The sequence below is a fragment of the Epinephelus moara genome, chromosome 8, assembly GCF_006386435.1.
Source record: "Epinephelus moara isolate mb chromosome 8, YSFRI_EMoa_1.0, whole genome shotgun sequence".
NCBI classification, from domain to species: Eukaryota; Metazoa; Chordata; class Actinopteri; order Perciformes; family Serranidae; genus Epinephelus; species Epinephelus moara.
This window is the reverse complement of record NC_065513.1, coordinates 6,113,129-6,130,738: the sequence shown is the minus strand read 5'-3', so window position 1 is coordinate 6,130,738 and position 17,610 is coordinate 6,113,129. Positions and strand designations below refer to the sequence as shown.

The 17,610-nt window shown below is 38.2% G+C and overlaps 1 protein-coding gene across 3 annotated transcripts in view; it reads left to right on the top strand.

The window, feature by feature from the left end:
* Positions 1-7,434: 7,434 nt before the first annotated feature.
* The window catches only part of arid3c (AT rich interactive domain 3C (BRIGHT-like)), a 128,525-nt gene continuing 118,349 nt past the window's right edge, over positions 7,435-17,610 (top strand). The window contains exons 1-2 of one of the 3 annotated variants that reach the window (XM_050049945.1): positions 7,435-8,040; positions 8,369-9,007. In XM_050049945.1, coding sequence (XP_049905902.1) covers positions 8,002-8,040; positions 8,369-9,007 — 678 coding nt within the window. In that variant the 5' untranslated portion in view covers positions 7,435-8,001. The remainder of the gene's footprint in view (positions 8,041-8,368; positions 9,008-17,610) is intronic. The other 2 variants (XM_050049946.1, XM_050049944.1) reach the window with 2 other exon arrangements.

Genomic DNA, 17,610 nt, shown 5'->3' with positions numbered 1-17,610 from the left:
ATATATATATATATATATATATATATATATATATATATATATATATATTATTATTATTATTATTATTATTATTATTTCGTCTATGTATGATATACAATCAGAAAGAAAAGCAAGTATGTCTTTATTTATTATCTATGTTGATACAGTTTGTATTATAAGCTTGTGTTTACAACACACCGTGTGTTGAGCTGATTTACACCACAAAATGAGACAAAGCCATTAGTCAGGATGCACTTGCCTCCTCTGCCTCCATTCTATCTAGCAGCCCAGTGTCTTTATGTTTCCATTTCCAAGTAGCTGGTCAATATCACTGATCATTATTGACCTTCATATCTGCTCAGCTTTTTCTCTTCCTTGTCTGCCTCCTCCGTTCTCCCCCACCCCAATAAATCCATTCACTCAAAGCCATGTGTTGGATTGAATGGTTATGGGTTTTTTTCTATTGTCTTGGGTAGTAAATGCATGATGGATGGTGTTCACCAACCAGACCACAGGAAAGGTATCACTACAACGTAGGGGAAAATTTATTTTGTCAACACAACCTTATAATGTGTGTTTAAATGGATGCAAGGAGGCGTGATTTGTTTCAGAGATCAGGTTAATATAAAACAGGGTTTAATGTGAGGGAGGTCACAACACATTAAATTATACACTATAGCAGCTGTGCATGGACACAATATAACACAAAAGAAGAAACAAATGATGCTTTTAAAAAGTAATGCGGATAAATCGTCTGTTTCAAAAAGTGGTGGGGACATGTCTCAATGTCCCCAGTGTAAATGACGCCCTAGACAGAGAGTTAATACAGCAGCATTTGCTCTAAACAATACTGTGATAAAGTGTATGAGAGGAAAACAGGAAAAGCAAAGAGTTCTAATCACACAAAAAAACCCTCATGATGGGTCTCACTCTCAGGTCTGTGTGTGTGTGTGTGTGTGTGTGTGTGTGACATGTGGCAGGCAGTGTCTCAGTCTGTGCTGTTGACTCAGGTGGCTGCTGCACAGGAGGCTGCAGTTCTAGGACCCATTTGGACTTCCAAGGACCACATTTCGAGATTTCAGACTCCAGATAACAAACAAATGTGAGTACTGAAAGTGAGTCAAGTTTTATTTGTTTAATATTAATAAACAAGTCCGTTGTCTTGAACTGGACTGGAAAGTTAATGTTGGCTTGCCAAAGTATTTGAGAAGTTTACCTAACGTTAGCTAAGTATGATAAGCTCCTGATAGTTTGCTGCTAGCCTGTTTGTTTAGCTACATGGATGCGGCATGGATTTTTGGGCAAGACTCCCTTATTTAGCCTGTAGACCTATTGTGTTAATTTCACTATCTGTACAGATTATACAGGTGGTTGCATCCACCATTAACCCCATATTGACAGTGAATTGCAAGGATATTCGTTGAAAGAGGACGTTTCGTATCGTCCTAGTCTTTCTTTAAGGTGTAATTTTGACTGTCTTTTGGTCCAGTAGTCTACTAATAGGCTTAGGCCTAATTGTCTATGAAATGATCTCAAAATGTTTCATTTGACTAGTTATGCTGTCTCCACACTGGTGCACAGGAGCACAGCACACATGAAGCAGAAGATGTCCATCAGTCAGGGACAAAGCTGGCCTCCTACAACAGTTTGTTTGTTTGCCTATTTTATATTGTATAAAGTGTGTATGTGTCTGTGTAAAATACATATTATCTTGAATCAGCCTCCAGAGTCATCCCTGTGTCTTACCTCTTTCTAATCTTTAAAAATATCTGGTTGAGATCTAGTCGAGACAGTTTTATCTATATCACACCAAATCATAACAGAAGTCTCTGTTAGTCTCTCAGGGCACTTTTCACATGGAGGTCTAGACTGTACATGCAGTTTTTATTTTTCCTGAGTATACTTAGCTAATTCTGCTAATTAAACAAACTGCAAGTCTTAGCAACCAAGTTGAATTGCAAGGCAAAGTAGAATTTGATGGAGTAAGTCTTTAAAACCATAAGTAATTGGTAGAAAGTAGTATTTGGGTAGAATAAACCTTTAAAACAGCAAATAATGAAAAAGAAAGTCATATTTCGGAGGAAAAAAACTTAAAAACAATAACAAAGTATTCGGATGGAACATTGTCTTGTTTGCACTTTCGTGGTTATCCAGTTTGTTAGGTGGCGCTTTGGTGAAAAACTAGGGTCCTAGAACTGTGGTGCTGAAACTGCAGTCCTGACAGTGCAGCCCCGTTTACTGCAGGAATGTAGTATTGATACTGTCAGAGACTTTAGCTGCTCTGGTGAGGTCTACTGAACTTCCACTAGGTAGCACCACTCCACCACTTTCCACTCCAGCAATGCCAGACACTTTAACGTTCAAAGACTCTCTATAGAAATAGATCAGCTTTAAGACATCAAACCAACTAATGATCATTTATGTAGAGGTAGTTACTGTATCATGTGTTAGAGAGTAAAGAAAATACTTAAGAGCCATTTTAAGGAAAAAAGAGTGGGATCGTCTCTTATTGGGCATACCTGGCGATTCATGTTGTGTTATGTTGTTGTGTTTAGGGTGTGTATCAGACATTTAAACTTGTTTTTATATACCTTTCTAGCTACTTTTTTTTTTTTTTTAACCAGATATAAGACTAACTTTTAGACAAATTATCTTTTTTTAAATTTAGGCATTGCAGGTAGGTAGAAAAGGATAAAGGTTAGGCATTTTGCCAACATGTACATGCTATTTTATTCTGTAAAAAGAGTGTTTGGTCAGTGGTGTAAGATGGTTATGATAGGCCCCAATGCACGCTATTATGACATGCCCTAGTGCACCCTATTGTGCACATCGTCTTGTCATGTGATCAGAGACTTGACATTGGATAACATCAACATGCATATTACCCACCTATCATCATGGCATATCTGTATATAGCAAAAAATACCAAAGAAAATAAGAAATTATTATGTTAATTCAACAATTTTAATAGTTGATTTATAGTTATAGAACTAGCATATACTTTTGTTTTAGATGCTACTGACTGTTTTACAAAAAAATAAAAAAATAAACATGACAGAGATGGGTTTGTCTTTTTCAAGGACATATATAGCAAATGGCACTGTTTTTAATTTAATGAGAGTTCTTGTTTGAACACAGGCATATTTCAAGGTGGCAATCAATCACCCAACACATTACTGGCGGGCCGTCTCTCTCTACGGGGCCCCTACCTCATGGGCCCCAGTGAAACCGCACTCCCTGCAATCTCTATATTTATGCCTGGGTTTGGTGGTAGGTCTGGTAGGATTTCAGAAATCAGAAATGTGGACATTCACGCAGAAGAATTTTCAGTAAAAGAAATTAAAAGAAGGATAAATTAAATTATACAAATTGTATGTGGCAATTAAAACCTCACAAAGTCAAATTTAAGTCTAATCACTTTTAAGGTTTGATATTTATGAAATTGATATCAAGACATTTTAAGCCCTTCTAAGAACCTGCAGACACCCTGATTTCACAATACATTAATACAGGAACTGATCATTAGAAAAATATATTTCTTCCTCATCAGCAGATCAGAAACAGTCTTACTGCTCCACCTTACCATTTTTGTTCTTCAGAGCTTTGATGATGTACTCAAACTTAAAACAAATCATAACATCACTGTATATGATCTCCTTTCAGCATGTATACTGACAACAAACTGATGAGATAAACGTTAATCCTAACCTTAGCTAGCAAACTGGATAATCCCTAGACTGCTGTGAGGCCGTCAAGCCGTCTCGAGTGATGTGCAGTTTGAAATGCTGCCACTTGGCACTGTAAACATGCAGCACCTTATTCAGGCTGACACTCAGACTGCTCTGTGGCACTCCAGTATGGAGGAGGGTCCTCTTAAATGGATTATTTTTGATCTGTGACAGCAAATAATCATTTTAAAGCTCCAATCATAAAATGAATCAATCACTACTCCAGTGGCGGAGCCAACGGTCACCCTAAAAAAACTGTTGGCCCCTCTGGTGAAAATAGCTGGAGCCTGACATTGCTGTGTCCAAGAGGCTGTGGCACTTTTACTTAAGCTGAAGATAGTGGTATCTTGTGAAACTAAACAACCCAAGGCGTCCACTAGTATCAGCAATGTTAGCATAGCTTGTCTGGAAGGAGGCTGAATAACACTCCAAAGTTAGACTAAATTTTGATGAGGGAAAAACAGGCATAGCCATTTTCAAATGATTCCCATGAACTCTCACCTCAAAATACTGGTGAAAATAGGGTCATTGGGTACCCATGAGTCTCCTCTAAACTTAAGGTTTGTTCCCTGTAAATGTTTTTTTGTTTTTTTACAATCAACATTCTTCAGAGTAAAGCTGTATATTTGTCTTCTTAAAGAAAAGGACAGCCGGCCCATGTAAAGACCAATGAATCACCTAACATGTATATACAGACACATGGCACATTAAAACAGGATTGTTGTGGATTGTGTGTTGTTAGCTGTACCAGTTTCATGCACAACAGATCATTAGAAACATTAACTGTAAAATAACAGACCAAAATATATCAGTGTGATTCCTTTAGCCTCCATATTGACATATTTTCAAATAGCCAGCCCAAGATTTTCAGTGGCCCCATCTGATCACCCCTATAAGAAAAATTTCTGGTTGCACCACTGCACTACTCAGTTTGTTACAGTATAAACTTTCTCTAAACTGATGAGACTGACAGTGCTGAATTTAGATAAAGCTCCATGACTCTGAATGAAAAGGGACCTCTGTGACAGAGTCAGTCTGAGACTTTTTGGAACCCCTGACTCCCCACCAGCACCAAACCCCTCTCTGGTGTCCCAGGACGTAAACTGGACAACATATGGCCGTACAACGGTCACTTAACTACGCTGTAAAGAGAAACTATTTGTTTTAGCTTAAAAAAGTTAGTGTGCATGCAGTCCTAAATTCTAGGTTGACTGAACTTGAGAAGATAAGTTGGGGGTAGTTTCGTAATGATTCAAACTGTCTTTTCAAATTCAGTCAACTTAATTTTTTAGGCAGTCTGGACACTTACTTTTTAAAATCAAAACAAAAAGTTTATTTTTACAGTTTATCTACGTGAAGCTCAAATTCCAGTAGCACATTGTTCTTCAGTATTTTTCAATGCTGTGTACTGAAAACTAACATGGCAAACTCACAGATGAGTCTTTTGAGTTAAGCAGTTTATTCTCCTCTTTAAAAGTAATTTTACAATAAACAGAACAGCAATCATCATTGATGAAACTCACAGAAAGAACATATTCAAAAAATAAACTTACTTGAGATAACTTAACATTCATTGAGTTTTGTTTTATTGTTAAGTAGAAATGTATACAGTTCACAAGAGATAACACTCCTTAGTTAAATACATAAATTATACATGAAAAATGAACAGAAAAGGTTCAAATGGAGTCCCTCTGCTTATAGCTCAGGCCTCTTATTTTAGTAACATACAGAGAGGAAAATATCACATTTATTTTTTCATGAATAATAAAAGTTTATTGTGTGATCCACACTCTAGATCTACCTGTCTCTAATTTCCCACACAGAGCTGATGTGACCCTTCACTGAGAAGAGGAAGACTGAAGACTTCTTTCTGAGAATAAAAAACTAAAGTGAACTGACAAATATTTGTTCATATCTCAAAGAAGAGAGTGGCACTGCAACTAAAATCAAAACTGACAAATCTGTAGGTAAAAGTAAAGTACAGCATGTGTGGGTCCTCCTATTGTTATTGTTCTTATATTACTCATTTGCAAAGTGGCAGAAATTGCAGTCTTTAACATGACTTCATAAAAAATATACAGTGCAAGCATTTTAGCCTGTAAGTAACAGGCAGTGGACAAGGGGCTCATCTCAACTTAATGTTGGAAAACCCTTTTACACTAAAGCTTGACTGAGTTCCCAGAAGAAACAGCAGCTCTTCTCTGAGAGAATAGATTACCAAACCAGTGCTGACCCTGCTGATGATAATTGATTTGCTTCAGCCAAATGATATATCCTACATCACAGTAAGCCTTAATTGTAGGGTCACTGTGGCAAAGGGCGGCCAATTGCAGGGTTCACAGAAATGATGTTTACACCGCAGTGCAGAGGTATAGTATAATAGTTCTTCACTTACAATAACACTTTTGAAAGTGAATATAGGATTTAAGATAAGTGCTTTGCTTTTGCGTGCCGCCATGGATCACAAAAACACCAGTGGAAAGGCCAAACATGAGACTTTTTAAAAATGTATTTCTGTTTTTTAGAATGGTAATACCTGGGTCTTGCTTTAAGAGCTGAGAAGCACTGTATTGGATATTGTTAGGATGGACCTGACAGCAGTAAAGGCGGCTGTAGGTGTTATATCAGAGTTGAGTAGCTTTGCAGCAACAGCAGCTGTTTGACGGTAAGTGGAGGACAGGTGTCCTTTTTCTCTCCACCTGTAAGCATACATGAGATGTAATATGAGGGGTTGAGTTTCTGGGCCCTCTGAGGTGAACATATAGCACTGATGAACATACACGTGGAAATACAGGTGAAAGGTCACAGCAGGGTTGACTGAAATCACTATACAAATTTGTAAACCATTCTGTTTAATACAGAGGTATCTGAAATGGTAATATCTGTGGGTGTAGCGGGCACTGCAAGGATAAAGGTTTTTATTTCCACCATTAGGTGTACACATTGGGGCTTGGGGATCCTCTGCAAGCGTTTTGAGCATCATACACCTAATGTCCTGCATTATGGTGGCATTATGGTCATTTTATGCACCAATATGTACCTTTTCGGTACCAAGTTAATGATGTACATGTCTTACATTTTGTCAAAATAAAACGCTTCTGCTACTTTTATGTTTCCAGGAACTGTTCTCTATTTCTTATTTTTTAATTCAATCTTTTTTTTTTTTCTTTTTTTTTACCTTCCCCTAAGCTACAAATATTTTTCCTTGGGCCTCCCTGAGCGACTGGTGGAAAACGCATGACCCTCCCTCCACCATAAATTAGTTATTAGATTTTTAAAACTCCCTCTTTGATGTTTGACAGATAAAAGTTAAATGTTGAGGATGAACTCCTGGAGTTAAAAAAAAAGCCTCAGCTTTTCACTCTTGCCTTGCATGCTGGTTAGTTTGTACAAAAAAACTACAAATTTTAAATGAGAAGTACTTTAAAGTGATTTAGATGAAATATCACTATTTTAAGCTCAGATTTGCTTTTTATCTGACTGAAGCGTTTGTCAAAGATGATGTGTCCAAGGATTGTCAGAAATTTTTAAATCCAACAATAATTTATATTTTTATAGTTTCTGGCTATGATAAATGGTGTCATTTTTTTTTTTTTTTTTTTAAACGCGCTTTTCAGACCTATATATATATATGTATATATACATACATACATACATTATTTACTATGTAAATACATACATACATTTTATACATATATATATATATAGCCTATATATATATATATATTCTCTTAATTGAATTTACAAAATATACAATATAAAATGTCATGTACAATGATAACTCCGTCAATAATCCTGTCTATTATCATGTAATGATCATAAACATGTAGTTGTAGCTTTACAGAAGTTAGAAACAAAGTCAGTTCATAAACTCCTTGCCATGGTTTTAGGCAACCGCATTCAAACAATACAAAAACATGACGATTAATATAATAACTCAATATATTCTTTGAAAGTATTATTTTTTAAGTCGGTGTGATGAGCCCGAGCAGATGAGTGTATGAGCTGTGTCTCGCTGTGCCTTCATACTGTATATTCCCAGCACTGACGTGTTGTTAGCAGATGGAGCAGGGGGGCTGATCTCTGCCTCCAGAGGTCATTCTCACTACAGTTGCCACTTGTTGCCAAAGCAGCTCGGGGCTCCACCATTCAACACCAAACACATTTCAACTATTTATTCCGCCAACTATCGAGACCTACATGTCTGGATGTTGAATGCGGAGCGTTCGCAGGACTGACGGAAGACTCTTTTGATCCGGTTGTTAATATTTCGGCGCATCTGACTGACAGAAGCATGGTTGATAACGCAAGTATAGCAACTAAATCTGCTTTGGTAAGCGTCCAGGCTTTATTTCTATTGGATTATTAGACTTAAACTACTTTACACTTAAGGTTTTCCTCTTTTTCAGATGCACTTAACATTTTATTAATAATGTTACCCTCTTACTGTATTTAGACAGTTTAACAGTGTTTAAGCAATTTAGTGAAAGTTTGTCACGTTCGCTTGTGGCAGTGTGAAGGAATTAATCCTAAACATTACACTAAAAGTCAGACAGCAAAACTGTTTAGTTGTGTGCATTCGGTGTGTGTGGAGCATGTGTTTTAATCTTATAAAGTGCCGGTGATGATCATGACACGACCATCCTCTCGCCCCCTCGCAGCAAGGCTCTTTCTCGTCCGCCAGCAGCCTTCCCCTCCAGGCTCCCTCCGCCTCCTCTCACAGCGCGTTCCCCGGCGCACAAACACACCAGCCCGCCAGCGGCGGCATGAAGCTCGAAGCGGTCATGGAGAACCTGCAGCGGCAGCAGGCAGCACGGCTGGCCCTGGAGGAGAAGCTCCGACAGGCAGAGACAGAGAAAGACCTCCGCTCCATGGTGGAGTCCCAGATACACCAACAAGCTCTGGCTTTCCGCCACTACCAAGCGGCGATGCGCGGCGCACTGGCCGCCGGAGTTGCCAACTCTTCCCCGCTCCCACACATGGATGTCCGCAGGGCTGACGAGGACAGGAACTCCTCCAGACCGGGGAGCGACGACAAGGAGCGGGACGAGGAGGGGGATGACATGGACGAGCAGGAGATCATGGATGAAGAGGAGGAGGGCGAAGACGATGTCGGGTTGAACCACTACCAGCACCGACAGTCCTCGCTCCAGGGAGCCTGTCTCCCTCCGAAGAGTACCCCGATGCACCTCATGTCCAGAGTCCCGGCGGCATTCGCCCCGGCCCGCCGCGCAGACTCCCCATCAGAGCACCCTCAGCCCCAGCACCACGAGTGGACCTATGAGGAGCAGTTCAAACAGGTAAGACAGCAGTGACCTGCTGGACACTTCATTATCTGTGAAGTCACTTTCTCTACAGTCTCTGTGTGAGCTCTTAGATATAAGCTGCATCTCTGGGGTTCTGCTCATTTAATTCATCAGTCAGAAACTCATATAATTAGTTGTCATGTAAATATAAAAGATCCATTCTAAAGATGGAAACTTTTTTAGCTTTTTGAACATAATAAATGGTTGATAAAATTACTTGACATTGCTGTATTGCACTCTCTAAAAGAAGAAATATGTTCGATGCTCTAAGTCACACTCCACAACCTTTTAGTGTCAGTGAGCACACAACAACTGTATTTGCAGAAATGTAAATTTTTAACTTATTTTTATCAAATGAAGATGCTGTTGTATAAAGTTAAAAATCATCAGGTATTAGTTTCTGTTGGACTGAATGTGGGTCCGAATGAGGCTTTCTAACAAGGCACAATTTATAAAGGGGTACAATCTGTAACTTATATCTGTATCAGTAATAAAAAATGACTGATATGTTATAGATCAATTATGAATAAGAGCAACTTTTACATTGACAAGTTGTGAGAATTCTTTTTGACAGACTGAACACTTACCTTCTGGAAAAGAGCTGGATCAAAATCCAGATCCTCTGCAGATTATTAGCAACTTTTCCAGCATTATTTCATGAGTTACAAGCATTTCAAACTGTATTATTACCCACTAGATAGTGTAATAACTCAGCTACAAACCATGGATAAGAAAACATTCCTGGTTGCCAGGTGGTTAAAATGCCTTGGCTTGTTGTTCCTATCAATGGCTTATATCTGGAAAGCTTTAGTTATTTTGTTAACCATTAATAATGCCATTATAAACCTTTACAAAAGGTCCCTTATTTGCTCTTTTGTTGTGTTAGCAGCTCATTAATGACAGTCAGTTATTTGATTGATATACAGTTGTCTGTGTATTTCCAGGCTGCAGCAGGCAGATCTATACTCTCTGAGCGATTGTGGATGCTCCATGTCATCTTTTATTTATGATGGATCATTTACAGACTTCCCTAAATGTGATGTGTACATTAGTGACTGCATTAGCGCTGCACATTAAAGCAACCCAATGCATGGAAATGCAATTTAAATAGGGGGCCGAAACCAATAGCCTCAATATAGAGACAATTATGTGTGGAGGATGGTGAGATGAGCCTGTGAGGATAACGCTTGCCATCCAATTTTTTGTTGTCTCTTCACATCTGTAATTCTTAAATGGGGTATTTAGAATTATTCTTTTTATAGCTTCTGTGTGTCAGCTTTATTGTCAGTTTGCTTGATATCTGCCATCGCAGGATGTGATGTAAGCGTTCAAGTTGTTAGATCCTACGAAAAATGGAGAAGATTCAGAGGATGGATTTAAAATCTATACACCTATTATTGTCATTATAAATCCTTTACATTTGGCTGAAAACTCTTTTGTTTTCATCAAGACAAGTTTCCCGTAGCTGAACATGCGTGCTTCATATACCATCAGGCGATACGCTTCAAAGATTCCTCAGGATGTGCAGTTATTGTGGGGGTCATTTGTATGTAGTCATTCAGTGTAATGGTCATGGGACAATAAAAGGATGCTTATGGCTGCTAGGCAGACAGAGTGGAGCCAGCATACTAAGCATGCTCAAAGCTGCAAAACAAAACCACATTTGAAGGCAGTAAATGCATCTTTGAAAATAGGAACAAGATGTGGGCTAAATATAAAAAGACCTCAGTGAGGCGGAGAAGTTTTAATCTGATCTGAAGCAAATGGGACCAGCCGGTGTTTACAGTAGCTCCTAAATCACTTCTGAAGAGCCCAGGAACAACATGGGAGGCAATTCTGACAAAATAGTACACACACACACACACACACACACACACACTGTATAAATATCTATCTATCTATCTATCTATCTATATATATATAGGAGGGGGGTGAGAGGGGGATTTTTACTTTTATTTTTATTTACAGAATATGTATAAACACACGTGTGTATATGTAATTTTGTGAAAAATTTATGATAATTGTATAGCTGTTTTTTGTTTTTGTTTTTTTAAAGTTAACTAAGACTCAAAGAAAGAATGATGACAGGCACCTGGTAAAACTTATTTTAGCTTTAAATGACTCAGCAGGAGTCAATGCACAGCAGCAGAATCTATAGAGATGAGAGTGTAAAACATAAAAGAAATTCCTGGTGACAGAAAAAGATGCTGAGCGGAGGCGACAGAAAGACCTGAGGCAGAGAGAGAGAGATAGAAAGAGAGGGAGAGAGATACAGGAGCTGTTGCGTGTAGTTTTGGCAACGGCTCAGGAAATGCAGGAAACTGGATCTGGTGGTATTCCAGCCTGGCTCACACCCAAAAATGCTGGGATCTCCCTGTCTGGCTGTGTGTGTGTAGCTGGGAGTTGGCTCAGTGCCAAATTATTACGAAACAGAAACAAAAGTGCGTGCTGTTATACACTCGGCCATGCTTCCTCTCTCTCTCTCACACACACACACACACATTATTTACCATGGTGTTGGATATGTGAGCCCGCACGCATTTGCAGAAACCGACATGGTAGTAAACTGGAGGAGAGTAAACTGTACTGTTTAATATCAATTTATATCTGCATTCAAAAAGCTGGATTTTTTTGTTAAATTCCCAAAAATAACCAATGACAGAAAAACAAAACAATATAAAAATGGTTAGGTGCATATCTTAGGCTTTTGTGTTTTGTGTTTGTTTTTTCTTTACATTTACAGCATTTGTCTGCTGTGTAAAGGCCACTATTGAATATACACACTTTGGGCTTGCTTTTAGTGTTGTCAAAGTTCTGCAGCTGAATGTGCAGATGGATCTGAAACGTCCGCCATGCTTTACCGCAGAACAATAATGTAAGTCCCACAACAATTAAAGCAGACGTGATGTTCAGGGTGGTGGATTACTCACTGTGGTTTCAAGTCTCTGCAAGTTGATTTTCAAAGTGTGCTGGAACAGAAAACACCATCTGGTAGGAAGGAAAACACAATGTTATGCTTCCCAAAATGTGAAGCACTAATCCAAAACGTGTGTGTAGTTGTAGAAAATCTTATAAAACATCCAAAAACTGTGATATGAGGGAGTGTCTTATTTGTAAAATGTTGAATTGATGCACTGAAAGATGAAAGGATCTTTAGTAAACTAGAAGTGCAGTCAGAGGAACCTTTCTAGGCTGCATAAACTTCTTTTTTTGTGGATAACAGAATGTGTTTAGCATCTGGATCTTCTGGTGGTCTTAGAAGGACAAAACACTGAGGCAATAGTGCAAACCCAATTACCACAACACATTCAAGTACAAGGGGAAAAAGACAAACGCTGAATGAAATGTGCCAAATCCAAAAATGTATCAAAAAAGCAACATTAAAATAAAACTAGATGAAATTACCAGGAGTTTGTGAATTTGGAATTGTATGCCACTTCCTTAAAATACAATATATGCAGTCCACCAACTGTCCTCAAGACAGTGACAAAAATGTACTGGCTGACAGGAAGAAATATGATAACATTTGGTGAATTTAGATTTTGAGAACATTTCTCATGATGTTTGTTTTGTGTTTTGACCCACCGTAAGATCTGCATTAGAGAGCACATTCTGATGGACAATCCTAGGATGTATGTGCTTGATTTTCTTTGTTTAAGTCAATGCAGCTTGAAAAAAATGCCTGAGAATATTCTGACGTCTTTGTACCAGACTCTCATCTGCAGAATGTCACACATTTTTGGAAGTTAGTGTGTAAACCACACTACAAGAGAAACCTTTTTCTGTACAAATCAAATCTGGAAATAACAATACAAATGAACTTGCGTCAAGAATTTTCCACAGCCAAGTGTCCTTTTCTAAATTATAGTGCAGTGTTTGTACTCTTGTGTTGTCTCAAGATACAGTCTGCCATTTGTAGAAGCTTCCTGAAATAATGTTTGAGGGCTGAATATCAGACTAAATTACCTAAAGTGTATTTGCGGTCAACATGTTGCACACTTAAAACACTGAAATTCAAATCAGCTCCTGCTTTGTGTCGTTGCTCTAAACCCTCACAGACAGGACATTTCCCTGAGTGAGTAATGTCAGGTAATGAACATGTCAGTGTATGGAGCCACTCCTTTTTGTGGATTGTACCTCTTCCAGCTTGTTTTTCCAACAACTATAGAAAAGGGGAGGAGGAGGAGGAGGAGGAACTCAAGCTGTAGCGGTGTATGATTTCACTCCCCTCCCCCTGCCACTCAAATCATCCACTCTGCAAAAATATTCATTTTCACATGTCGCATGGAACACTACTAAGGCACATTTTCTTAAAACAATGATGAATCTAAATGTGTGATGTTCTGACACTTGTTTGAGAATACTGACACTGGTTTCTGAAATTCATGAAATAAGTTGTTTTGTAGGGAAATCAGGAAAATAAATCTCACCAATGTGGCAGATTTATTCGGTTGTTTCAATAAAGTCAGATTGTAAGAACTCAAATAACAGTTAAAATGACAGCTTGAGGTATTTTTTTGCTGTGGGACTCATGCTTTTGTATGAAATTATAGCCCAACACTGACAGCTCTGGACAGTTTTTGAATGCATGCTGGACCGTTTTATATTTTTGGATGATCTTTCCTTCTTTTCCAATTAGAACATGACTAATACTGATACTGCACCTACTGGTGTTGATATTTGAGTAATAACAATAACAATATTTGGCCTTTTATTCATTGTCTGACAATAATTTTTTGATGAGGATCCTCTAAATTTGGTCATTAAAGAATTGTAAGCCAGCTATATGCTAAGTGTGACATTTTACAGCATAAAAATCAACCTGTCAGCGTTATCTGTGGACAAACTGTCACAGAGACACTGTTTCTAAACAACCTCAAACAAGGCATGCACTGACTGTAACTGATGCTGATGTTTAAAATCAGGCCAATAGCTGATGCCGATACCAATGTTAGTAGTAGTAGTAGTAGTGGGCCTCCTCTTCTGAATATTAATAATACTTTAAAAAGGAAAAGACTTGTATGTCATAGCCTACTTCTTAGTTAGATCCATTGTTCTCTTTACAAAGGTAAGCTAAGCATCTTTGGTTTGTCTATTTCTCTTCTCATCCATGATGTGAGACATGAAAGCACTGAAAGGCAAACTTAAAAACAAACCATACTTGTGTGCGGTACCTGTTGCCTTCTCACATCATGTCATAGTCAGGTCTGGCCAGTGTCTTCTTCTCTGAATCAGCACCTGGGCAACACATTCTCACTCCAACCTCGTGACATATTTGGTCATGGACAAAACAGATGTAACACATCAGATAAACAACGGCCACTGCCATCAGTGAATGTCATCTTATTTGGCGATTGTCCAAGGCGGTCAACACGGTAAATAACGGCTGATAACGATGTCCGGCTAATAAATTGGTGCATCCCTACTTCAAACATATCTTTTGCATTTTTGTACTAACGTCTCTTGCTACTTAGCAGTGGACATAAATGTATTTGATACACTGTGAGGGTCCAAAGGACAGAGTGATGTTGTATGCTGTAAAGCCCTCTGAGGCAAATTGTTATATTGATTATATTGATATTGGTGATATTGGGCTTTATAAATAAAATTGATTGATCGATTGATTGATTTATCTATGATAAGTCAATCAATCAATCAATCAATCAATCAATCAATCAATCAATTTTATAAAATTGATTGATCGATCAGTCAATCAATCAATCAATCAATCAATCAATCAATCAATCAATCAATTTTATTTATTTATATAAATTGATTGATTGATTGATTGATTTATCTATGATAAGGCAAAATTGGCTAATGTATTTGCCCAGACTTTTGTCAAGCTTTTGTTCTGATAAGCTGTTGGTTTCATTGTCTTACAGCCATAGCACATAATGCTTTAACCAACATTATAAGGTTAAATTGCAAAAACAAATTGTAAAGATACATTTTGTGAACAAGTTTCCATGCATCTGGTCAGCACTGGAGTCTCCAAGCTTTAAGTAGCAATTTCAATATATTTGCTTCCCACACCTCTTAGCAAAAAATAAATAAAATAAAAAAATACTGAGTTCACACGATCTTAGAGTGGGGGCACTGATTTTGAACAACTGGCAGTGCGTTTAGGAAGGATCTTTGTCATAGATGAGTGAAAAAAGGATTTGTTCCTGTTTCTGTTGTTCATCTTTATCTGACAGCTTCTGAGAGCATGGCTGATTAATCTAAGCTAGTTTCAAGCAGCTGTTGGTTTCCATTCATTTTCTGTAGGTTTGAAAATCAATTAGCACACTCTGGAAACCTGTGTAATTCACCACAGTGAACATCAGATTTTGCTCCATTTTATATCATACAGAAATGAATGGAAGCAAATGTATGTATGGAGTGTTCAACAAAGTCCATTCTCATTTGTATCACAGGCACTGTTAGTAACGTGGTTAGCTGTATTGTACAGTGAAGAGTTGAAAGTAGTAAGTGGGCTGAAATGTGCAAAATTCAGTATTTTCCAGCAATGTATCAAAGGGCTCGTCTTGAAAAACAATCAGCCCTCCAATCTGACCCCTCCCCCTCCACCCCTGCACCACCCACTTTAATGTGACCATAAAACCTGGCAGGGGGAGCAGCTTTGAAAGAGACACATGCTGCTGTGCTGTAACTCCTGTGTCAACATTCAGTCCAGGATGTGGAGACTCAGTCCAATCTTATGAAGCTACTATAAAACATGTTACTTTAAATGATCCACATGGCAAAGAGCTAGATTTTCTTTATTAATCAGGCAGCCCAGTCAATAGGTGGAGTGCGTGGGGCCCCAGCCTCCTGCCAGGATCTTTGGCTCCACATATTCATCTAACAGCTGTAGCTCACTTTAAAATCTGCTCCGTCACTGGAAATGCTTTAATGGCATTCCTGAATTCTTTCACTGTGTGCCATTACAGTTATACGGTGGGCTGCCACATGGACAGTGGGGGCTGGGCGGTGGGGGGCTGTAAAGGGAAAACTGAAGAAGTGATAGAGGGAGAGGATGATCTTAAGTGTGTGTGATTGGATGTGTGTTGTGTGGTGAGTCGAGTAGACATTGCTGGATCTCTGGAAAGCCTGAACAAGTCTTCACTTTTATACCAGTGCATGATTAAGAAGAGGGTAATCCAGACAACTTCCCCAGGGCTCTCTTTTGGTTTTTAGTTATTAGTTTTAATGCCAACAAATATTTTACATTTGTACCACATTCTCAACTAAGCCAAGTCCTGATCTTTTAGTCCTGTTTTGTAGAGGAACCCTGAGTATGAATCTATACCTCAATTATCAGAATCAGAATCAGCTTTATATTTTAAGTTGCTCTCAGTATACACCCACACGCAAACACAGCAATTTACAAGAAAGAAATGGACATACAATTAAAAACAAGTTTTCTGTATATATATATATATATATATATATATATATATATATATATACGTATATGTATATATACATTTTACATATACCTTTTTTTGTTTTTGTTTACTGTGTTCTAAAAACTAGTCCTGTTCTCATTCCCAGGGTGTCAGATACTGCAGCCTGGTCAGTGGCCCTTGGCGTCTGTTACTGACGCACAAGGCACCTGACAGCATCTGTATAAGACACAGTGGGCTTTCAAATATAAAACACTACACTCCAATGTAATCCTGTCAGCAGCAATAATGGAGTATAAAGAGCAATAAAGTCCGAGTAGGGCAGGAGGGATGGGTGATGGTTGGATCAAACATACTCTGGAATTTCACTCAGGAGGCTGGTGTGAAACCAAAAGTCATTTTTTTCCCCCCGCCATGTAACAAAGTTACTGGTGTACTTAGGGATACACATAATATCGACACATCATCGGTAGTCTCGCCACCAGACAATCAGAGATCACTGGCTTCTGATAGTCTGGGGACACTCCTTTCTAAAGTGTGTTTAACACTTGGGCATATAATGAAGCTGATGAATCTACTGTGGAGTCAGTACATGACTATATACAAACAAATGGATCATGACTGATACAAATACAATGTAGTTTTTGAAACCTCAATTTAGGGAATATAAAAATGTTTTGTAACATTGATGATAGACATTAATCACAATGTATGATAGACATTAATCACTTATAATGCATCTTAGATTCTTTTAGATACATGAAAATGCATCACACTTAATGTAACACCAACAATGAAACATTATGATGAAGCATGCATTATTATAGATGAATATAGATGAATATAGATCAATGAAACATTATGATGAAGCATGCATTATTATAAATGAATATAGATGAATATAGATCAATATGTACTTCACTTTACTTAACACATACAGTGATAACGTATGATACTGCATGGACTGTTATAACATACTATGAGTCCTTACTACAGTTGTTTTTTTAAATGTGCATAGGTGAGTTTAAGTTTTCATAATACATCATAAGCCCCATCAGTCAACCTCTAGGTTATAACTAATCAAGAACATCCATAAGCCACTTATAATTCATTATAATTGATTAACTCATATCGCAGCGGTGCCTGGACAGCGTGACGTGTGTGGTTGTGCTGCTGCCGTGGTCCTGCCAGATGCCTCCTGCTGCT